The 24573-nt window shown below is 46.0% G+C and overlaps 1 protein-coding gene across 1 annotated transcript in view; it reads right to left on the bottom strand.

Annotated features, from left to right (window-relative positions):
- Positions 1-24573, bottom strand: part of Ctnnbl1 (catenin beta like 1) — a 177611-nt gene that overhangs the window by 3516 nt on the left and 149522 nt on the right. Inside the window, exons 13-15 of the mRNA XM_004867794.4 lie at positions 24414-24494; positions 7566-7703; positions 7274-7346 (exon numbers count right to left, since the gene is read on the bottom strand). Coding sequence (XP_004867851.2) covers positions 7274-7346; positions 7566-7703; positions 24414-24494 — 292 coding nt within the window. The remainder of the gene's footprint in view (positions 1-7273; positions 7347-7565; positions 7704-24413; positions 24495-24573) is intronic.

The raw sequence follows: 24573 nt of genomic DNA, 5'->3' as shown, positions 1-24573 counted from the left end.
TGAGCACTGGACTGCAACATCCTCATCTAGGTCGGACCCTAGAGGAACTGTTTGGTGGTAAAGGGGATGTAGTGGCTGGGGCAGATGTGTGGTGGATTGGCCGGGGCCACACTCTTAGACAAGTCACTGAGTATCAGAGCTGGCAGGGCTCTCAGAAAATGGACTGCCGAGCTGGCTGTGGTGATGCACTCTGGGAGGCTGAGGCAGCAGGATTCCAAGTTTGAGCCCAGCCTAGACAACTTAGCGAGACCTTATGTAAAAAAACAAAACAAAACAAACAAACAAAAAGGACTGGGGATGTAACTCAATGGGAAGGCCCTGTGTTCAATCCCTAGTACCATAAAAAAAAAAAAAGACTGCAACCCTAAGGAGGTCAGTGTTCAGCCAGTCACAGAGCAAGGCCCAAAAGCAGGTTTGTGACCCGACCTAGTGCTCCTTCACTGGCCCCACAACCTGCACCAGCTGTGCAGTCCACCCCTCGCCCTCCATCTACCCCTTCTCTGGGCTCAGTCTTTGTTTCTAGAGGAGAGCTCTGTTTGGAGCACATTCTGGTGGTACCAGTTACCTCTGGTTATTACAGCTTCTGCAGCAGTTTATAAATATTGAACAGATTCCTCCCAGAGGTCTTGGGGAAGAGTTCTCTTTACTCCTTGTGTGTGTGTGTGTGTGTGTGTGTGTGTGTGTGTAAGAGGAGAAGGAGAGACACCACAGGGTGGGGGAGAGAGGGAGAGAGGGATGAGGGCAGAGCAGAGGGGGCCAAGGATGAGGCGGGCTGGAGTGAGGAAGATGGCACACACATCAACTCCCTTCTCTACTTCCCCAGCATTATCAAATGCTTTTATAATAAAGGCTTTGATGGAGCTCAAAAACAGGCAGCAGTGCTGAACGCATAAATATTAAAGCAAACTTTAGACAGGAGGTTTACCATTCAGACATGGAATACAAGCTGTTCTGTTTATGTTAAGAGGGAAAGGGAGGGGACACAGGCTGGTGACAAGAGAACTGTCTTCCAGGGCAGGGACCTGGCCCAATGGTCATGGGCTGGGTCAGACCCCTGAACCTGAGGCCTGAGAGGCTCCCCCTTACAAAGGGCAGGAGGAAGAGTGAGGGGAGGAAAAGCAATGCCACTCTGTTCAAACTAAAAACCCAGAAGACATACAAAAGAACAGAAAACAGAGACGGGAAAGGAAGGTCTGTCAGGCCCCTAATGACAACAATGAACCTGGAAGGTTTAAAGGTTACACTTCTCCAGGAGGAGAACACTTGGCCAGGCTGAGGGGTATAATTCCATCTAGGCTCTCCTTCAAATGAAATCCACTTAAAGGAGAAGGAACCTTTGCTCTTGGTGCGAACAGGGTCACGTCTCCACAGCGCCCATGGATGCCCACCCACCCTCAAGGCCTCCAGAAGTGTGGCCTGGGTGCCAAGCTGCAGTCAGTGCCCAGGCAAGGAAGGAAGGACACTCCATTCACTGAGCATGTACTTGGTCCCAGGCACCCAATGTATCTCCAGCCTCAGAGCCTTCCTGAGCAGGACAGTATTTATTTTAGCCCTGCTTCTTTACAGAGAAGAAAATCAAGACTCAAACACAGTATCTACTAACTTGCCCAAAGGTACACAGAGATGCAGAAATTACTGCTGGTTGGTGGATCCCTGTTCTACTAGTGAATTAGGACTCACTTCAAAGACAAAGACAGCTATCCCTATCTGGCACTTGGCAGAGCCGGCCAACGGGTAAGCACCCTACACACAGTAGCTCAGTTGTTCTCACCACGGCCTTTTGAGGCAAATGCCATTTACAGATGAACATGCCACAGCTTAGTGAGGGCAGGTGGCTGCCCTAGGGCAGTGGTGGCAAACCTATGGTACATGTGTCACAGAGGCCTGTTTGTATCATTGAAAGTTCTAAAAGGTTTCCCATCACTGCCCTAAGGTCACACAGCTAGGAAGCGCCAGGGTGTAGACTGGAATCCAGGCCAACTCACGGCAGACTCCATAGTTCATCAGGGGTAGTTGGTTCTCATAAGGTATCCCTTCCCTCCCTCCTCCACACGGCACCTCACTATTTAAGCAGCATTTCCTGAGAACTCTCGAGTAAATGGGGTGCAGGGCTCGGGGACAGTGGTTCTTTCCTGCCTTCAAAGGGCTGTGGCCAATATTTGGGCACAAAGCACACATAGCCCGTCATGTCAATAAAAGATCAATTCTCTCAGCTTCTGCAGCTTTAAAATCAGAGGCAAGGCTGGGGTTACCAAGAGCCCCACAGCAATATGGAAATACATGTTTATGAGTTTCCAAAAGGAGATGTTAAGCCACAAAGAACACAAGGACATCAAAGAGCCACGGGCCAATTTCTGAAAGCACTGGGAAGTCATGGCTCATTCTTTTCACCTTTCACTGAAAGGGTTTTGAGTCAGTGACCCTCCACGCTTTCTTGTGCAAACCCCTGGACTGTCCCCAGCACCTGTGTGGTCTTCTGATAACTGTCACCAGTGGAGTACACATTTAGGAGACTGGCTAGGGGTTTCCACTGTAACCTTGGGCAGCAATGTTTCCACTAAGAAGTACTCCCAGGTCACAGTTCCTATGCCATATCCAAGGAGGTGGCACTCACTTATGCATGTTCACATTTGCCTATGGCATCGTTCACGGGGCTCATGAAGCCACCTTCCTTAGGGTCATCAAAATCAGAGAGACACCAAGTAGAATGGAGGCTGCCAGGAAATGCAGGGAGTGGGAAATGGAGTTAGTGCTAATGGGTCTAGAGTTTCAGTTTTACAAGATGAAAAAAGGTTCTATGAGTAGACAGTGGTAATGGTTATAATGGTTAAAATGGTGAATTTCATGTAATGTGTCACAACTTTAAAAATGAAAAAGACAGCCCCCTTTTCTGTCTAGCCTCCCTGAGGTTCCAGTTCCTCTTAGCTCAATTCACATGAGGAGATAAGCTCCTTGGGGACAGAGTCCCTAAGTGTGTCCCACTCATCTCAGGAGCTCACCTAGGGCCCTGTGAGGCTTGCTAGTGTGTGTCCTACCAAGGCGGATGCCTTGCGTTTTCTTTTCCTTCTTTCAAGCCTATAGATCTGCATGAGCCGATCGGCACAGCTGGAGCTTTCCTTTCTACCAGACAGGAAGTTCCACTGTGTATAGTTCTGTCTGCGTTTGGACCTGGTTTCCAACACCACTGGTGATGTGGGTGATGCCACTTCACCTCAGGGAGTCTCCATTTCTTATCTGCAAAGTGGAGATCATCCTGCTTACTAGAGTTGTTGGAGGATCAGAGATTCTGGACATGAAAAGCCCGGCATCCAGCAGGTGCTCAATGAGGGACCACTCTACCGGCAGGGTCCTGGATTTCGGGACTACACAAAGAAGCCTGAGCCCCCACCTCAGCATGCTCCCTGCTCAGCAGTGACTGAGTGCTGCTCTGTGCCAGGCACCAATGAGATAATCAGGAGGACCAGTGCTGTCTTTGAGAAGCCCCTGGTCTGAACTGTTCTTCTCTGTGTGGGTTTCTCAGTCCATGGACCCTGGTTCTGATGAGGGACCCCAGTCTGCAGGCCCAGAACTGCTGCCTGTTCTGGGGAAGGCTGGACCCTGGGAGTGCCAAATAAGCAGTCTGCAGAAAGGGGGACTTTATGAGCCATCAATTATTTCCTGCTCTCTTGGCACCCCCAACAGTAAAGGAGGGAGGAAAACCAGCAGAAAGGGGACTGAGAACCCTGGGAAAAGTCCCCTGCTGGGCTTGCCTCATCAGCGTTTTCCTGAGACCTCGAGGGATACATCAGCTGTCATTTTGCTGCAAAACGTAGGAAATATGTAGGCCATAAAATCAAAGAAAAAAGCTGCATCTAATTAGTATGTTAAAAAAAATAAAAAAAGGGAAGCAACCTAAACTGAAAAACAGGATTAAAATCAAAGAGGACAGGCTGATGAGCTGGATGCTTTATGAGGCTTTGTTTTTCAGGCTTTTTGATGGAAGGGTGGGGGAGGGGAAGCAGCAGATGGGCTTCTAAGAGGACCTGCAGAGCCCAGCTCCAGCCCCAGCCCCAGCCCCAGCCTGGCCCCTCTGACCTTGACACTGTTCCCCCGAAGGCAAGGGATCGATCTGTCTCTGAGGGTCCTTAGTGCACTGTGTTTAGGGGCTGTTCTCAGAGGCAGCTACTCTGCACAGGCTCTAGCTTCCTCTGGTGAGTCAGGGGAGAGCTGTGTCAATAAGAGGAGGAGGCGAGAACCCTTTATTTTAAGCCTCCATCTGTATAGAATTATCTTTCGTGTTGAGGACCTCGGCAACCTGAGCAATGGCGTCCAACGTTCTGGCTTTAAATATTGCCTCCACACCAATGACTTGCAGTGCCCCAAACTAGCATCTCTCCTGGGATCTAGGAGGATGTCCACTGACTGACTGCTGGCCAACAAAGGAATGCAGGTCACCACTTGTACCCTAAACTCACTATGGACCTCACATAACTCACAAGCCCTGCCTGACAACACCCCCACTCTACCCAGTGCTCCAGCAACATCCCTGGTCCACCTGGCAGAGTCCTAACCAAGGCCAATGAATCCTGTCCTGTCTCTGGGGCTCTGCTCTTCTGCCTTTGATGTGCTCCTCCCTCAAACAGCCCTCCTCTGGGATACCATTCTAGCAGCTTCTTCCTCTACCTTCACTGCCGCCTGCCTGATGCCCCTGAGCACACGGTTCACAAAACGCAGCACTTAGCATGTTAAAATTACTAGACTGTGAATGGTGCAAGGATGGGGATCTCACTTAGTTGTCCCTGAATCTCTAGCACAGGATGCTGACCCTGGCCCTGAGCAAGGCCAGCCAAGTAATCACTATGCATCCCATTCTGCCTGAATTATGGTGGGCCAATGATACAGCCATGTCCCCAGAAGACTGTAAACTCCATGGAGGCAGTGACATCTGTGAAGCCCAGGACCTGGGAAGCCCTGAGAAGTCTCAAATATCTGCCAAGTTAAAACTCATACAAGAGGAGAGTTTAATTTAACAATGTTTAAGATATTTATTGGTTCCATTATGAGCCTGATTGCTCTAGGAGCTGAGGAGACATGTGATCAAGGAAGACAATGTCCCTACATCAGGGAGCTTACATTTTAATGTATGAGACAGACCAAATGAATAAACAAACACATAAATAAAAACAATTACAGATTGTGATAAGGGCTCAGCAGGAAATAAACAGGGTGCTAAGATGGGAACAGCAGATGGAAAAGAGCAGAAAGGCTTCAAATGGAGTTTAGGGGCAGAAGTGGCGGGACTCACAGAAGGACCAGCTTCAAAGGGTGATGGAAGAAAACTGGAGGGCTGGACTTGGGTGAGGAGGACAGGTATGAAGTCCAAACAGAGGCAAAGGTGGAGCCAAGCAGAGAAGAGCAGGGAGGCAGCACCAAACAGACCAATCCCCTGCTCTGCCATGTGCTTTCTTTCCCAGACCCAGGTCAACAAAATCCCATCTGCTTGGGTCCCCGAGGTTACGAGTCAGCTCCCCACATCAAGGAGTTCTGAACACCACACATATTCCAGGTAGGGTTTGAGAAAGAAAACATCCACCCTACTATGTGTCAGCACCTGCTACAGACTCTCTCCTTCTTGGAAGATCACAGTTTTGATTACAGGGATGGAGGTGCAGGGAGAAGCCTAAATACAAGACAGCAGAGCTGCGAGTAATAAAAAGTTCTAATTGAACATGTGGGCGTTGGAAGTAAATGCCATTTAAAGGCTGGAGCTGCAAATTACTGCAGCTATACCTTAGGGAGGTGGAGGAATGACATGCTAGCAGAATTCATGTGGATCTGTCACAGACTGCAAGGGGAACAGCCAGGGTCCCATGGAGAAGGCAGGATGTAGGGCCAAATAGCAGACTGGCCCTGCATCCTGCCTTCCTCCTATTTTCCATCTATGAAATGGGCACAACGGAACCATGGCCCCTGGCTGGGAGGGCTATCCTGGGCAGCCGATTTCCATCTATTCCTTTCTGGAATGTCACTGTCACAGCCCCGCAGACCAGCTCAGTGGCACTTCTTGTGCATGGCTTCCCACAGGACTTAAACTGTGCCTCACTGATGATGATGACGAAGGTGATTATCACAATATTTCTTAGTACTCACACTAACTAGCATTACTGAGAGCTTATTCAGGGTCAACTGTTTCCGTACACCATCTCAATCACCTCATTCAACCCTCTGGGCCATTCTGTGCAGCCCAGAGCACCTGGGTCTCCTGCCTGAGGCAACACAGCAAAAGTGAAGCAGGATGCAGACTTGGAGCTGGCCCCAGGTCCTTACTTCACTTTGCCAAGTGTATGGTTCACCTTCACCTTCTCACTCCTGCAAGGGTGGGGGGCTATGGGCCACTGAAAACCGAACCTGAGTGAGTCTAGCCCAATCCCTCATCTTAGAAATGGGCAAAACAAAGGCCAGAGAGGCAAATGGATTTGTCTGTGGGTGCGCGGCCCATCTTGAGTCTCTGACCTTTGATGCACCCAGGACTGTAATGCCCAATATGGGCTTCTGCCTCCCATGTGTAGTATTATTCTGTGCTCCTCAGTTAGTGCTCAAGTGGCCTGAGAGCAGGGCTGCATCCCAGAGCTCAGTAGAGAGGCCCTGCCTCATAGTTGAGGATTGCTCACCTACCAGAGACCTCCCCTGAGCCACTCTGGCTGAGGCAGGTCCAGCCAAAGATCCAACAGCAATTGGGAGACTCCATGGGGTGAGCAGGGAAGGAGGGAAACTCTGAGCCCTCACTGTGTGCCACGCAGTGCCTCCCATAACCTTTGTATGATCTCTTCTTTTTCACAGGTAAATCAATGAACCTGATTGTTCTTGCACAGCTGAAGGATGCAGGGCAAGCACCGGAGGACAGGCTTGCTCTTTCCACTACAACACTCTGCCTCGGGTTCATGGCTTTCTGGCTTGCATAATTCCAGTTATTTCTTGTCAGATCCTTGTTTTCTTTCCTTCAACTATATGCAGTTAGAAGCTGGATTTTTTGTTTTGCCTTTACATTTTTAACAGATATTCTGAGCCTTTCTGCTTCTTATTTAAATTCCAGTACTGGAAGGTCAGAGGCAGAGAATAACTAGGTTAGCCTTCAGCATTCTGACAAAGGCAACCTGGACACATAGTGAACTGAAAGACACACTTAGGCTTTTTGTGCAGAATACACTACACCAGACACCAGAAGTGCTGACAGACTTAGAAGTAAGCACTCTCTAACTCCTGGAGCCACAGACACAAGCAGCATCTAACTCACCCTTGATGATATGCCTGACGATTTTGGTGGAGCTTCCGCGCATGTTTAGGATCTGGTGAACTCTCTGGCGAATCTATTGAAGGGAAAGAATAGAAAGAAAGAAAAGGATCACTTGTTTTGATACATACAGCTTCAGGATTCACCTCATCCCACTCCTAAAAAAGTGGGCCCAACATGGAGTGAGGAAATTCCAGAAGAGCGTGACCTGTTTCTTTCCTTGAGAGTCTCCACACAAGCAAGTGGCCAGGAAGGATGCAGAGAGGGACAGGTCCATCAGGGAAGCCCCTCCTACCTGGGGGACACTGGCATTGCAGATCTCGGCCATGATATAGCAGATGTGCTGGAGAACAAAGAGTCCCGCGTCCAGGCGCCGGAGGTAGAACTCATCCTCCAAGTCATTGTCTATGATCTCTCCCCGACGGACTATGTCCTAGAAACAAACAATCATTCCGGGATATAAGCCAGTGAGCACTGAGGCAAAGAATGGGTTTCTGGTCTGGCTGCACACAACATATAAAACCTCCTCATCCTGACTTGCTTCCCTCTCCCATGGCTCTAAAGGAACTCTCTTGGTCTCATTTTCAATGGACTAAGAGGGCCTAAGAGTTAAGTTTAAAGCCTATATATATATATTTGTTTCTGTCTTATGAGTCAGGGTCAAAATGCTCTCATCCACATATTTAACTTAAAAAAATATGCTAAAGGCCCTGGATTTAGCTCAGAGTTTTGCTGCCTGCTGTGCAAGCACAAGGACCTGAGTTCAATCCCCGGTACAAAAAAAAGCTGAAGGAACACAAATTTAAACTAGGGATTACTTCTAGTCTTTATTTAAAAAAATGTTCAATTGACACATATTAATTGTACATATTATGGAGTACAGTGTGGTAATTTGATACATGTATACAAAGTAAACTGATCAAATGAGGGCAATTAGCATTTCCATCTCCTTAAACATTTATTTTTTGTAACAGAAACCTTTGAACTCCTCTAATCTAGTTCTTTATGAAATACATAATAAATGGTTAACGGTAGTCCCCCTCTTCTTCCATAGAGCACTGCAGCCCATTCCTCCTACCAAACTGTATTCTGGTCCCAATTGCCTCCCCCATAGTGGCCACTCTTCTACTTCTAGGAAATAAGCTGCTTTGGCCTACACATTCTTTACTAGGATCTGAGGCTCCCTAACTAACCTCTCTACAAGACACACTCAATTCTTTCCCTTCCAAGTCAAGGGAACACAGGGAAGAAAAGGTCCCTTTCTCCATAACTCTGTCTTGGTGCCCAGGTGGGACCGACAGGCACTCTACTACTGTACACACATCCCTTTGCTCACGTCTTGTTGGGTGCAAAGTGCTGCAACTTTTCCCTTGTATTTCATAAGTCCAATGCTCCTCTTCATCAAAGCTCTAATGGACGAAGGGAGTCTCTTCCCAGTCCTTTGTAACCCCAAACTTGTCAGACTTGGCCCTACCTCTCTAGTGGATTTTTTAAAGAAACAGCTTCATAGAGATATAATTCACATATCACACAACTCATCCACTTAAATTGTACCAATTAATGGCTTTTAGAATATTTAGAGTTGGGCAATCATCACTCCAAGTTTAGAATATTTTCTTTCCCACACTCACCTAGTGGCCAGTAACACTTCTGCCTGGGAGCTCTTCTCCATGTTTGGACCCTCGCCACCTTCCTGCTCATGAACTCTGGCATGTCTCTCAGGTCCATTCCCCCTTTAAGCTACCTCTACCACAAAGCCTTTCCTGATTATTTAAGCCCAACCCTGCTCCTTCCCAGCATTCCTGAGTGCACCTCAGGCAAGCTGCTCCATCATGTGACCTCTCCTTGCACCCGCAGCACACTGACCTGGTCATCTCCCACTCCTTTGACAGACAGACAGCCTTTATTTCAAAAGGGTGGACTGTGAGCTCCAGGAAGGTGGGGCCTGAATCTGGTTTGAGCTCAGCTCAGTGAACTTCCAGGAGGTGAACGAGAGAAAAAAAGACATCTCCGTTTTGGGCTGTGAGCTCTCAGGAGGGAGAACTGTGGGAATACACCTCAGTGTGCATGACTCACACACCAGCTTAAGAAGATGGCAGGTGCCTAGCCCACGCTTCTGATGACAATGACCCATTTCTCAATTCCGCTGGTATTTTGATGGCTACGGTTCCTTCTGACAAGTTGGGTTCCTGTCACTGATGGAGCCCTTGGGACACTGCTTTCCACTCTCCCAAACAAGAAGGGCTTAGCACTGTGGTCGTCAATCTCCAACAAGGACCCTTCAGAGACTACTCAGATGTAGATAATGCACTTCTTTATTTGCCCAGGGGGCCAGCCTAGAGCAACACAAGGCTACTTTTCATGTCGCCCCTAAAGGCCTGAGAGGCAAAGAAGGCTGCAGATTGCCAGGGCCTGCCCTGCCCGACCAATTACCACCACTAATTCTTGGCTTCATTTAGTAGCAAATTTCTTGGTAATCTGGTAATCAGGCTAATGTTCACGAGGTAGTCATGAAGCACTGGCCTGAAGTCCAAGCAGTTTAAGAGAGAAGGGCTCTTTTGTTTCTCATTTATTTACTTATAACTGTAACTTCCTGCTCCAGAACTCCTACATGCTCAGCATCTGGGGCACAGGAAGGAAAATTACTCCTAACTTTGACTCATGCAAAAAGCATTTGGCACTAAAACCTTATATTTCTACAGTGCTATAGAGTTTAAAGTGTTACTACATATACATGTCCTTACTAGCAAATTTAAAGAGGGCAGGGAAGGGATTATTAATCCCATTGTACAAATTAGAAAACAAGGCACACAGAGGTGAAATTGCTCATAATTACATAATTAGTAGTTATCATAATATGGACTCCTCGGGGGCAAGACTCCTGTCTAATTCATTTCTGATGTAGAAATGCATAACAGTGTAGAATTTAGACCCCTGGCCCTACTAAGTGCAAGGACACCTTCCTAAGTACTGAGCTAAGGCAGGAGAAAAAAGTTAGGAAAAGGAGGGAAGGGGAACCCTGGTCTTGGTCACCCAGAAGCTATTGGTCTAAGGAAGTCACAGAGACTTAGGAAATAACCAGAAGTAAATGGACGTAATGTACCCACAAGTTAAAAAATAATTACAAATAGTAGGTATTGATTAGGGCTAAGTGAATGTTAAGGTATCCTGGAAGAAGGGCTTTTTGGGTAAGGTTTCAAAGCCCATGATGGGCAGAGACAGCAGAATGAATGCTTTGCAGGAATGGTCTCCCCTTTGTCTAAGCCCTCTGGGAACATGCTTCATGCAGCTCATACTTCCTGCTCACTAGTGCCTTCTTACCCTGGTACAAATGTATCCTTTACCTGGCCTTATTTTTTTCCTTTTAATATTGGTACTCCCCATCATATGTTGAAGGTCGGAAATGTGATGCTATTCACAGAACTTTTCCTGAGATCCCCAAGTAGATATGATTTTTTGGTCTTTAAAATCCAACACCCTGGATTTACACCTCTGTTATGGCACCTCCCATGGCCTACCTTGTAACTAGTGAGTCAGAGGTATGTCTTTTCCCAGTGTGGGTTTCCTGAAAACCAAGAGTTGTGTTTTACTGATCTCTGCACCTCAGAAAGCACTTTGCATAGTACCTTTTGCTTAGTAGGCACTAAGAAAGCATTTGCCAAAGGGGATTTTAAAAATGCAGGCATAGGGTCAAAACTAATGAGTTGGGTGTGCTAAGTAATTGGGGTAGAAGAGGAAACACCAGGAAATGGTGAGGAGAGTGCCTTGGAGGGCTAGCTGATGGGAAGTCTTGAATGCTGGCCAGAGATGTTAGAGACGAGGGGCTACAGACTGTCAGCACTGTGCAGGGAAATGTCATGAATAAGAATATGCCAACAGCCATATTCTGGACACACTAGTTTAAAGCACTGAGAGAATGACAGGCAGGTAGAGTGCAGATCAGGGAGGCCACAGGATCAGCCTATGTGAGAGGGTACTTAGATGGTGAAGGGGAGGGGAAAAGGGAAGGGAAAGGAAGAAAGGAAACCTCTAGAAGCTGCAAACATGGGATCCTGGAGGGGATTCGTTCATCTATCCACCTGGTAAAGATTTCCAGAACACCTAATTGGGCCAGGTACTATATGATAGGAAGGGACAGTAAAGACAAATGAAGCAGTCCACACATAATCAGGGAGCTTATAATCAGAGGAGGTTAACCAATATGAACAGTTATTTCTGAAAAAAAGCACTAGCTAGCTATTATACAGGATTTCTCAACTGCACTGAGTGCTGTGGGAGCCTAGCAGAAGGCTGGACTAGGTCTGTTGTGGGAGTCAGGAGAGTTCAAAGGAATGGAACCTTTGAGATGGAATCTGAACAAGCCTAACAGGGCTAAGAACATTCCAAGCATCAGAAATAATGGTACCAAAAAGTCAATGTGGCTAGTGTGCAAATAGAACAGTTGAATATCATACCACTAACAAGAACATTAGGAAGGAATAAGGAGTATATTTTGCTTATTAGAGCCTGGCTATTGGAAGATAATGTTAGTTTTGATTGATTACTACATGAATAATAACCCTTGCTCCCATCATCCTGTCACCCACTCACTGAAGAGAAGCAGCTTGTGTTCCCAAAGGCTGTTTTCGTGCCAGGTGCCAGGTGTGGTACTCAATGCTTTCTGAATAAACTGGACTTCTCCAAGTCTACCAGAAGTTCTGACCCAGTGGGGAAGAGGACACCAGCTCAGGCAGGGCCACTTCCCAAGACTAGGGAGTGACAGCACTGGGACTCAAACCCATGCCTGTGCTCTTTCCACACTATACCATGTGTGCATGTACTGATTGCAGTCTTGTCCCAAGAACAAAGGAAGATATTGACAAAGAGTGGCAGAAAGGCTCATGAATGGAGCAGGGCAAAATTAAGTTTCTTTCATTAGGTCAGAAGTGTCCCTGGTGATTATTTCTTTTTCACCCTTTTCTCCATAATCTGATCTTTTAACTTTGCAGGACACACTGCATTTTTCAGTTTCTCTGCTGTCCTCTAGAAAGGATGGACCCAGATCTATGAGAACAATGCCAAATTCCATTTTCTCCACTCCTCCCTTGGAACTTCTTGGACTCTGTTCAATTCAACATTCTACTTAGACATACGGCCTTTTGATTTGAAAGTGAAATTTTCAAATGCAGATCTAAGATACAACAATGGCTCATCTCCAAGAAAAGCATCAGCACTGCTTTGGTGAACACGCACAAAGATGAAACAGAGATTGCCTTCTGAGGACCAAGTTTCTGCCCTGACAGTTTTAGAAGCACCATAGAAACTGTGTGCAGCGAAGTTGACTGCTGTCAGGAAAGCACCTTATCTAGCCTGTTACAACTCTGTGGCATGGAATATTTACTGCCAAATGGATTCAAGAAAGCTGAGCACAAATGTACACTCACTGCTTAAAGGGAAAGAAAAGAAGCAAGAAGATTATGTATCACTCTGATGGGAAAGAAGGAAGTGAGAAGTTCGGACACAGTTCTTTTAGGTACATCTTCTCAGTTTCTGGTCTGTTTTAACAGGAAGTGAGATGTACTCACTATGTATGGATTAATACATTTCTGACTCCCTTTCTCAGTTTTTCTAAGACACTAGACAAAAGCTGATCTTCAGATAAGGATATGATATGGTTCCTCTGGTATCTATATGTGTGATGAGGTTGATTCAGAATCTGAAAGAACGTCTAAGGGGACCCGAAACTCCCAATCAGCTATTGGTACAACTCGACTCACGAATCTGGCCAGGATTCAAGCTCTGGAGAAGTAATTTAAAAGTAACAAAAGTTGTAAGAATTGAAAAGAAATTCATCGCAAGGCTTCTTCTTGCCCTATTCCTTCCCTTGTAAAATGTTAGGAGACTGAAGAAGTCTTTGGCTGGAAATGGTAGCCTACACCTGTAATTCCAGCACAGGGAGGCTGAAGCAAGAGGATCTTGAGTTTGAGGTCAGCTTGGGCTACATAGAGAGTTAAAGGCCAGTCTGAGCTACATAGTGAGATCTTGTCTCAAAAAAGAAAAAGAAAAAGAAAAAAATAAAAAGGAATGAAGAGGTCTGATCCTGAATACTCTGATAGTTATGCACTAATGAGACCCTGTCTCAGAAAAAAAAAGAACAGAGTTAGGTTAGCTGGCCCAAGTGAGATCAAACCTGCAGCCGGACCTCCTTAGCACACGAACACTAAACAGATCACAGATAACCTTTTCTAAAGAAGGCTCCCAACCTCTTCTTGCTTTCTTTCCCTCTAAAGATACCCTCTGGCAGTACTAGAAGCACTTAAGTTAGATCATGAAGCTTCTTGGAACTCTGATGTATAAATTCTATAAACCAGTTCTCTGCCAAGGTAGGACAGTGTATTAAGCAAATGGGATCAGAACCCAGATCTGACATTAACTTCCTAGGGTCCTTAGACAAGTCAATCAACTTTTCTTGGGCTTAGCTTCTTTGCTTGGAGATGAAAAGCCTACAACAGACTAAGAAAGGCAAACAGGGTTCATCCTGGGCGCCAACTCAAACCCATAGCAGTGGCTGCAGGATACATGTGTAAAGGGGCTGTGAGGACAAGGGAGATCAATGGGAAAGAGCCCTGAAATTAATTTGCAATGCTGTGTTTGTTAGCTTTCTGTTGCTGTGACCAAACACCTGGCATGAACAATGTAGGGAAGTTTTTTGGCTCACAGCTTCACAGGTTTCTGTCCATAAATGGCTGGCTTCAAGGCAGAAACATCATAGTGGAAAAGTGCAGTAGAAGAAACCTGTTCACCCCATAGCACCCAAGAAGGAGAAGGAGAAGGAGAAGGAGAAGAAAGAGGAGGAGGAAGAGGAGGAGAGAGACAGAGAGACAGAGACACAGGGAGATATAATCACTGGATTAATCCATTAATGTGGTTAGTGCCCTATGACCCAATCTCTTTCCAAAATCCCATTTCTGAATGCATGAGCCTTCTGAAGGGCATTCTTTACTCAAACCATAAGAAACGCCTCCATTTACTATAGCATGGGACAGAGCCAGTGTATCACCTCTGTCTCCCTTATCTGGTGCTCCAGGTTTCTTTTGGTTTTGATAATCTATGGCTGAGATACCTTCATAACCAGATGTAATGCATTTCTGTCGTACAAAGGCATATGTTGGATTTAAGCTGGTGGCTGATGGTGGTCATGACAGCAACTGCAAGAAATGCCTCCAGTCGGAGGCATGCACCACCCTTCAATAGGATGTGATGGTCAACATTGACAATAAGCTTATCCTGTTGCCAATAAATTAAGCTTCCCGGTAACAAAGAGCGGGGGATTTAGCTCAGCGGTTCTGCCACCTGCCTTGTACTCGCAAGGTCCTGAGTTCGATCCCTGGTACCAAAAAAAAAAAAAAAAAAGACAGAGCCCCTGGATCTACTGTTACACTAGACAGGCCATTTAAAAGCAATTTGAGCATGCAAATCAAGTGTGCTTCAAATGGGAATGTGATTAACAGGGAATTAAAGAGAAATTCCAAGAATCCAGTTACCTTAAGTGTTATAAATACGTCTCCCTTTAGAAAATTTTAGAGTGGAAACTTTCTATGTATGTTGAATTGTATTTGAAACAAGACAGGACATTTAAGATTTAAAGGAAGTCTTCAACAAATTAATTCATTCAACTATCACCTCTGAGGAGAGTGAAGGTGACTGCCTTCTTCATGAAGCGATGACAGGGCAGCATCCACATGGCGGTGTTCACTTTTCAAAGCAGGGCCCTGCATTAACCTCACTTGCTGTATATACCCTGAATTGGATATGTACAACAAATATCATTTTCAGATTTCACAGATGGAACAACTGAGACAGATGTCAGAGGACTGTCACTGAATTTCAGTTAGAGACTTGAGTGGAAAATGTTTCCCCAGCCCAAGGCCTTTTCTAGAAGTCCTTTCACTCTGGCAAGTGATGGGCAGCAAAAGTATAATAATAGCAATAGCATTTCCTGAGTCCATAAGAAGGTGCCAGGTACTGAGCTAAGAACTTTCGTGGATTACTCACGCTTCCTCCCCAAAACCCCAATAGGTAAGGACTATTACAATTTCCATTTTTCAAGTGGGAAACTAAAGCTTAGAGAGACAAATCTCTCCTAAGGTCACAAAGCTCAGGGTGGAGTAAGTGATACACAGGACAGAAATGCACAGACTATACTCACTTTCGGTTACAGGAGGAAAAAGTCTTTGTTTTATGGTCCTTTTTCACGATTAGCAAACAACTATGTGGGGTTTTTTTCCCCCTTTATGCCTTATCTGGAAACTAATGCAAACCAGTAGCATTCAATATAAGAAGGCCTAGATTCTCAGACTATCTTTTGTCTAAAAAAGAAACTTAGAAAGGGGAACCCCTCCAACAAAAAAACTATAGCCAAATCAGCAAATTCCACATACAACTTGAGGGAGCTGGAAAAAAAAAAAACTTTGATAGGTTTTGTTTATTCCATAAGAGAGGGTTAGAATAAAAACTTAGATGGTAATTCAGTAAATGGCGCATTAAGTAGAACAGATTGCAATTCACAGCAGCATAAGCCTGTTTGGGGGCTGCTACAATAAACAGATTCATCTCCAAAGATACACAAGGGGCTGGTGTGTGTAGCATCAAGGTGCCATTTCCGTGGGGTGTGTGTGTCTTCCCCCTCCCGGCCACATCTTCACTTTAAATGCTAATCTGTCTTCGGGAGCACTACCAAATGTGTCTATCTCTCTCGGCAGTCAGTCACAGGCCCTCTGAGTGAGCAGGTGGATGCCATTTCTAATCTGCCCCTGACAGGCAGTGAGCTGCCCCTGGCTGATAGAAGGGGACAGTCATAAAAGAGGCTGCTGTGAAGCCAATGCAAATCTCTCTTGCTTCAATAAGAGAGGAAGTAACTCGGAGCCTAAACACGTAGCCCCAACAGAAGCAGCTACCGCCTAAAGTCCTGTGCAAGAAGTGTTCCACCATTCAGAAAATGCCAGGTCCTTTGAAAATTCCAAAGCAAGGGAAGAAATTTAGACCACAGGAGAGAGGGGCAAATGAAGATGGGGCAGGCATAGTACCAGCAAAGCAAAAATTTCCTTCTAAAAGTAGACAGACCGTTAGAGAAGAGTCCTAGGGTTTGCATTAGCCGGGGAAACTGAGACGAGAGAACCAGTAAAGGGAATTTTTTTGGGAGCTAAATGATAGCAGCCCTAATAGAATCCAAGGACCCAGGGTCAGAGCTTTGCTCACAGAGGATAAACTGACTACATTACGCTACCTTACCAAATGAACATGTGCCAGGTTTTGTCAAACAATTCCATACATCCTCAAATGACCCAATATTAAACCAAACACGAAGACTCACATACATGCAGGGCAGAGCAAGCTCCTCTTAGGGGCACAGAATTTGTGTGTGACAGAGCTGGCATTTAAACTTAGTCTTGGCTAGGATCTTTCTATGTTATCATGATGCTTCCACCTCAGGTATGTATCATCATCCCTAAATTTATTTAACATGCTCTCCCTAAAACAAAAACCCCAGAGGGCTCATTTGAACATCAATGATATATAAGCCAGTCTTGAGAGAACCAAAGCTTCCATGCTAGCAGATGTGATAGACAATAAAAGGCCAGAAAAATGACAATCCTGTTGAAGGAACAGAAAAAGTGAACAAGATCAGCCCTACTTGTGAGGGCTTAAGAGTCAGTTTAGAGGGAGTGGCAGGCAGGTGTGCGGGCCAAAAACACTTGTGATAATGGCTACAACTCAAGGCATCCTCCTTTGTGCTAGGGACTAGTTTAAGTGATGTAATTTTATTAATTGATTTAATCTTCCTCACAACCCCACAAGATCAGTACCATTAATCTCATCCTTTTAGTGATGTGAAAACTGAAACAGGAGTTTCAATGACTTTCTTGTGACTGGCAATGAGAGGTAAAGCCAGGACCTGAGACTATGTAGCCTGGGCCCAGAGTCCCTGCTGTTCAGCCAGTGGCTGCAGTACCCACGTGTGCTCAGGGTAGTGAGGGGATTCAGCAGTCCTAGGGCAGGCTTTCTGCATGAACTGACAGGGAAACACTAGGCAGCATGTTTGGGATGTGGCAGACATTCAATCCGTATTTACTGACTCATCTGTATGCCCAAACTGGAACAATTCGGAGGAATTAGCCAGCTGTGGAAAGGCACATGGAAAAGATGGCACCGAGAAGTATTCTAGGCAGAATAAATAATTATCAAACGTCTAGAAAGTTGGAGAAAGTGCAAGCTCTGTGAGGCACAACTAACTTTTGTACTTCATGAGGGGTGAAGGATATGGGTAGAGTGGCAGGCAGGGCCTGGCGACGGAGTTTCAACTACACGCTGATGGTTACACAGCACCAGCACATCTGTATTTGAAGAGGGAAGAGGCCCGAGTGATTTTTATTTTAGAAAATCTCTGGTTACTGTGTAGAAGGTGAACTGGAGGTGACAAACCTAGAGCTAGGAAACTAGTTAGGAGGGAGCTATACTGGTGCAAGAAAAGATGACTAAAATGAAGCACTGGTAGTGAGGAGGGGAAGAGAAGACAGGCTGCAGAGGTGTTGCAAGTAAAATTTATGAGGTGGCTGTGTGGTGGGTGGGAGTATGCAGATGATGTGCAGGCTTCTGACCTGGTCATATCGATGAATGGTCCTGTTGTGGGAGGAAGGAAGGAGACTACCAGGGTCAGGGCCACGAGCCTGGGTGGACTTGCTGAGTCAGGAAACCCTGTGGGCGATGGCCAGGTGCAGCTGGCTGTGTGAATCTGCAGAGAAGTGGGAGGCCCCAGCACATAACCCTGATCTTAGCAGATTCTCACTGAGCCCGGGAGGTTGGCAGGGGACAGCAATTAGCTCTGCTGAAAGAGGACAACAGCAAAACAGAGTACTCAGGACCAGACTGCAAGGCAAGTGGCAGAGGTGTGGGACCAGAACCAGGCCTACTGACTTTTCCTCCAGTAGCAGAAAGGGTGACTGTGACTAGGAGGAAGTAGAGAGTAAAGAGCCACACAGCTGAAATGGTGGGTGTATAACAGAGGGAAGCAGGAGAGGAAAAGGCACCATGACTCTTGGCCCCAGTACACTAGCTTTTATGGGCAGAGAACTGTGCTCTGGCATACTGAGAAAGCTTGGGAACCACTGGTTTAAAGTAGAGCTGAGAGGGGCTGGGGATTTAGCTCAGTGGTTTGGGCACCTGCCTCACAAGCAGAAGGACCCGAGTTCGATCCCTGGTACCAAAAAAAAAAAAGAGTTGAAAAAAAAGAAGAGCTGAGAGAAACTCTCAGCAGGATTCTCTCTTTTTTTTAAAGCTTGCCTGGGGAGCTTCCAGCCTAGTTAGCAGAAGAATCAATGGCAGTCTCACATTTCACTGTCTGTATCCTTACCCTGCGCTTTTCAGGATCACATACCCTACTCATTCATTCCTACACTTCACCCCTTTGCATACCAATCTTTCTTTCTTTTCTTTTTGAGACAGGGTCTTGCTCTGTTACCTGGGCTTGTTCTGAACTCTTGGGCTCAAGCGATTCTCCCGCCTCAGCCACCTGAGTCCTAGAACTACAGGCATGCACCACAGAGCCCAGCCATACAAATCTTTAAGTGAGTTCCAAATGCTGAGGAAATAGTCTGCTTAAGACATCAAGTCCTGTGGATACTGTTTCATTACTGAGTCCATCTTTTTCTTTCCAGGATAAAGCCTGGAATGATTTAACTGTGGCAAAATTAGCATGCAATTTGTAAGTCATTATGGTGCAAAGTATGTGGTGAGAACACTTTATTGAATAAACCTGCTGAGTATAATTTTCCCAGGAACTAAGAAAGAAAAACCTCTCTCTAAGGTTCTCCTCCCTCTTAGAAATCCCTGCCAGCGCCTATCTAATTATGCCTTACTTTAGACAGTCAGGAGCCAGGAAGGCTCTGCACATTTAACCAACAGAAGGTGGAAGCAACCAGAAGGAAATCAGGACATCTTCCTGATACAAGGGATCTTGGCATTTTCTGGGCTTGGACTTGTTTGGGGAGTCTGCTGAAATGTGCTTAGACAAGCACCCTGGATATTTACCAGATCACGAGGACTGCTGCTCACTACAACAGTCTGGAAATCACATGGCCTTAAAAGTTCAGGTCAAATCTTGTTAACCAGGAACCCCTAGGGTGTGTCCAGATATGCCATGGCCCTGTAATCTCGCTGACAGGGAGTACAGTGGAGGGTCACAGCCCAGGACCTGGAGTCTGCTAGCTCCACACTGTTGCAGGAATGTTATGTGAACAAAACGTGTATAAAATTATCTATCAGTTGGTCCTATAGACTCTTCCAAATCAGACTATTTTTCCTTATTGAATATTTCTACAGGGCTAGGAATATAGCTCAGTGGCAGAACACTTGCCTAGCATACACGAGGCCCTGAGTTTGATCCCTAGCATCATAAATAAAACAAAATTAAAAAACCAAACTAGAATATTGCCACACATTTGTACTTATTTTTTTTTTTTTTGCGGTACTGGGGATTGAACTCAGGAGCTTGTGCTTGCAAGGCAGGCACGGCACCATTGAGCTAAATCCCCAGCCCTGTACTTAAATATTTTTGATGATGGGGCTAATTGTATTAATCAAGCTTTTTTTGTTGTTGTTGTTTTTTTTGGTACCAGGGATTGAACTCGGGACCTTGCGCTTGTGAGGAAGGCAGTGGAACCACTGAGCTAAATCCCCAGCTAGGGCTAATTGTAGAAGAAACAAAAATCAAGGTTAAAAATTAGAGTTAGCCAGGCATGGCGGCACCTGCATATAATCCCAGGATTCTGGGAGGCTGAGACAGGAGGATTCCAAGTCAAGCCTGGCCCTGGCAATTCAGCAAGACTCTTTCAAAATTAAAAAAAAAAAAAATTTAAAAAAGGGCTTGGGATGTAGTTCAATTGTAAAGGTCCTGGGTTAAATCCCCAGTACTGCCAAAAAAACCAAAACAGAACCAAAAACCAGAAATAATGCCCAGGGTGATCTCTTAATACCGAAGGATAGGTATTAATTTCACCTAACAAAGAGCAGCCCTTTATTTTGTCATGCATGCTCTCAGGTTGTAAGTCCTGAGAATATGATGAACAAAAGGGACTATAGTCCCAGAGACAGAAAGCAAACAAAATAATTTCTAGTTACACAGAGGCAGACAGGAGGCTTTTACACATGGTGGTCACTAAAGACTCTTTGAGGTGACATTTATGCCAAGACCTGACAATGGCAGAGGCAACAGGAAGAGAAAACCCAGGGCATAAGACACGAACAAATATAAAGGCTGGAAGGCAGGAGGGTAGTGCTGGAGGAAGGGGATGGGGCGGGGAAGTACTGGGAAGTCAGATCATGCAAAATCTTTCAGTACTAGGGAATTGAGACTAGGGAGGGAGGGAGGGAGGAGAGTAGATAAAGAGAGAGGTGGCGGGGGAAGGAGTAGGGGAGAAATTAGTCCTTGTAGAGAAAAAAACACAAAGGGGCCTATGATTACCTTCTAAATATCAGGCCTTATTGCAGGCAGCTTTTCTGTTTATTCGTTTGGTATTTACTGTTACCATATCACTACCTACAAAATTTCTCAAAGCATACAAATTAAGACATCTTCAGTTAAGCTATCTGTCCACAGTCAGAGAGCCAGGGAAGGGCCTAGCCCCAGACCCAATGCTCTCCCTCTCATACTCTCCACATCCTACCCCAACTCTGCTTCCTGCCTCTCCTGCTCTGCTGTTTCGACCCAAACTGGAAATGCCTGAGACATCTCTATCTTTTAAGGTTCAGCGTGAATGATGACTCATTGACAAACCAGTTCAGGTGATTCCACTGCTCCTTGCATCCTCTGCCCCTCAACAGAAGACAACTTTCATTGGCATGTCGGCCTCTCGCCCCTGGCCAGTGCCTGGCCCACTGCCCTGCACAGAGCAGGCACCTGGTTAAGACTGGATTCTCTCTAGTGAATCTTGCTCAACTGCAAACTAGAGACTTGTAGTGTGCCCAGAGAAACCCAAGATTTACAGGGAGGGGTGCCTCTGAGAGCCTAAACATGCCAACACCTGACCCTATAATCTCAAGTTTTATGTTGCAGACTTAAGTGAAGTATATGATATTTATTCATTACTAATCTGACGGTCAATGTCATCAAAATGCCTGAGAAATAAGCATTCCATTCAAGTCAACAATTATTTGCCAAGCTCCCAGTGGTACAGGAGTGATGGTGAACCTTTTAGAGCAGTAACAGTGAACCTGTTGAGATGAGTACCCAAACTGTAACTCAAAACCCGTTTGTTTACCACAAAGTGCCAGCACTGCAATTAAACCCCAACACTGAGGTTTCAGTTCAGAAAAACCAACTGATACATTAATATCTTTTTGTCTTAAAAGCAAAACAACATGTGTGCCATAGGTTCGCCACCACCGTGTTAGGGCTTTCAATGACCATAAACAGCTGGCTGTGGCACATGTGTCAAAGGTTTGCCGCCACTCGTGTAGGAGGTCCAAATTTAGTGAGGGTGAAGAGACAAACTATGACTTAAGAGACAAGACTAAATGAGAGAGAGGAGAGGAGATCTTGTTGTTCTTAGTCACTTTATACCTTTGAGGTGGCTTCATCTGCCAGGATGGAGCCTGAGTATTGGCAGCAAACACTGCTCACAAATGCCTCCTTCCCTGCTGCCCACCCTGGCTCTCTGAGCAGCACTGTGGCTGCCCAGCACTAATGGCCTTGGAATATTTGCCAGTGCCCAGCAAAACAGCCTTGGCAACAAGGAGATTAGATATTTGTCAGGAATGGCAGGGGCCCATGCCTGTGGCACACAGAAGCCCTTCAAGTGCTGGGGGCAGCGGCTGCAGCAATCAGTCTCCAGTCTCCATCAGCGCTAATCAATTTCACACCCTCTTTAGTGCTGATAATAGATAATCGTGTGGGAAGCAGGCCAAATTTCTTAGCAGCTACATGCAAGCTGTTGCCCGATGCCCAAACCATTTACTTGGTCTCCCTCAAAATGTTGACATGTCACCTCAAAGCACTGGATGGTGCCAATACTTCATTCTGCCAGGGCCTTCTGGGGCAGCTGGCGAGGCGGATGCACTCAGGGAAAGGCCTGCCTGGCTTACTTAAAAGTAACACAAGAATTCCAACAGAAGCCAGGAAAATCTGCCACCAGCAGCAGTAACTTCTACTTACTGAGCCAGGTACATTATATAATTTATACTTACTTTTCATAATAACTGAAAGGGAGGTGTTATTATTCCCATTTTACAGATTTCGGGAAAACCAATGTTTAGAAAGATCAACTTAGCTGTTCAAGAGCTCAGAGGTAGGAAGTAGCAGCCCTACTTTAAACCATGGGCTTTCTGACTCCCCATATGCACTTACTTCACGGTTTCCACCAGATCACTGGTCCTGCACCAAGAGGAGCATCCTCTCACTGGGCTTTTAATCCACTCCATTGTGAAAAATTGCAGAGAGCTACCGAGGGATGTTTAACTGAATCTGAGGGAAAATATTAAGTAAACTTAAGGGGATTTGAGAACCCGTGGCCAAGATCCCCTAAGGCACAGCAACAAGCCACAGCTAGCAACGACTTTGAGGTGCTGCCCCCTGCCTTCCAGGTGCTGCTCCTGCTACCCCTCAAACTACTTCAGCAGCTTGCATTGGGAACTCTGTCAGGGTTGGTGCCCCAATGGTCTGACGCCTGATTCAATTCTAATTATCACTCAGACAAAGATAGGTTATCTTACTCTGGCACTGTTACAGTTGTATCACTTAGTGCCCCTCATGCACACATTATTCTATAGGAAGAGGAAAGTTTAATCCAAGAACAAAACAAAGCAGGTGGGGTATGTGGAATGAAAGAGCTGTGTGTGGAACACATTAGTATCTGAAGTCCAGCTCAGACTTTAGAGACTGCCTTTTATCTTGCAGTGGTATCACGGAATAAAAGAAGAAAGTCCCAGTCAAGCAATTCAATCAATCAGCAAACATCTGAGTACTTACTAGGTTTAGAGATCACAGGGAAATCCCGAGAACAAAAAGCACAGTTACCATCTACTGGTCTTCATAACTAAAGGCATGTTTTGTGAAAGGGGAGGGTTGGGTAGGAAGTGGTGGAGAGAAATGCAGGCAACAGGCTCATCTTCTTCCCTAGCTCTAGCCTGGCCCCTGAACTGCAGCGTAGCCGGAGGTAGTGTGAGCATCCTTCTCAAGGCGAAGGGCTCTGCACAAGGCTCGGGGTGGCGGTGTTGGCATGGGTTCTCCTGCCAGTGAGGTTCAGAAGCCTCAAGTGTATCTTGAAGGCAGGAAGACTGAAAAGAGAATGGAGTGATCTGGAAGATCAAGATCACAAGGAAAATGAGGTCTGCTTCAGACTGTGAAAGAAGCAAGAAAGGATCACATTGTAATGTGACCACAGACTGAGGAATGTCTTGCAGTGGACAGAATACAAATTGGACATTAAACAGCAGACACAGAAAGCACCCGGGTTAAGGAATGCAATGAGTAAGCTACAGAGGTCAGAGATGGCAGAGAACTTAATGGAAGAGGTGAGAAATAGAGAAGGTAGTATATTACCACAGAAAGCCCAGCCCCTCAAGGAGATCTAGCAGGGCACCGTTCCCTTAGCAAATGTCAGCATCAAGAAATGGCTGCAACACATCTGGGCCTTCCTTCTCTAGGCCTCTAGCTTTCCATCTCTGTATTAGGGAACTAGATTCAGTGGCCTCTCAGCCTCCTTCCAGTGTCCTATCCTGGACCACCCTTCCTTAGAAGGCTTCTCTCAGGATTACAGCAGCCGGCAAGCATGGATACCAAGACAACTCTGCCAACATGGCACTGAGACACAGTGCTTCACTTGTCCAGACCTTCTGAGAAAAGCTCTTGTGCAAGGCACTGGTAGTATCCTCCCAGAGTCCCAGCACAGACCTGGGTCAGTCCAAATATCCTTCCTCCTAAAAACTGTCACTCCATTGGGTATGGGGATGGGAGCATTACACACATTGTCAGAGTGTTATCTGCCTTGCTTTTACCTCAATGGTAGGTAGCACATGGTCTTATCTATCCTGTAGAGAGAGAGAGAAGATACACAAAGGGCCCAAATGGGTGTGAGTCAACAGTTGGCAAAAGGTAGGCAGGGATACGTACATGTTTTTCCCCTTCGATCTTCTTGTCAGCCACCTGCATTGCACCCAGATATTTAAAATGCAACTCCATTAGTCTGTCAACCTGAAAGAGAGTGATTTCACACACATGAGTGAGGGGGACGAGCAACACAAAGGCAAGAGGTCATGGAGCTCCTCCTCAC

Source organism: Heterocephalus glaber, unplaced genomic scaffold, assembly GCF_053883595.1.
Source record: "Heterocephalus glaber isolate CG9 unplaced genomic scaffold, H.glaber_assembly_v1.0 deba00001532, whole genome shotgun sequence".
Taxonomy (NCBI): Eukaryota; Metazoa; Chordata; class Mammalia; order Rodentia; family Bathyergidae; genus Heterocephalus; species Heterocephalus glaber.
This window is presented reverse-complemented; position numbering and strand designations above follow the sequence as displayed.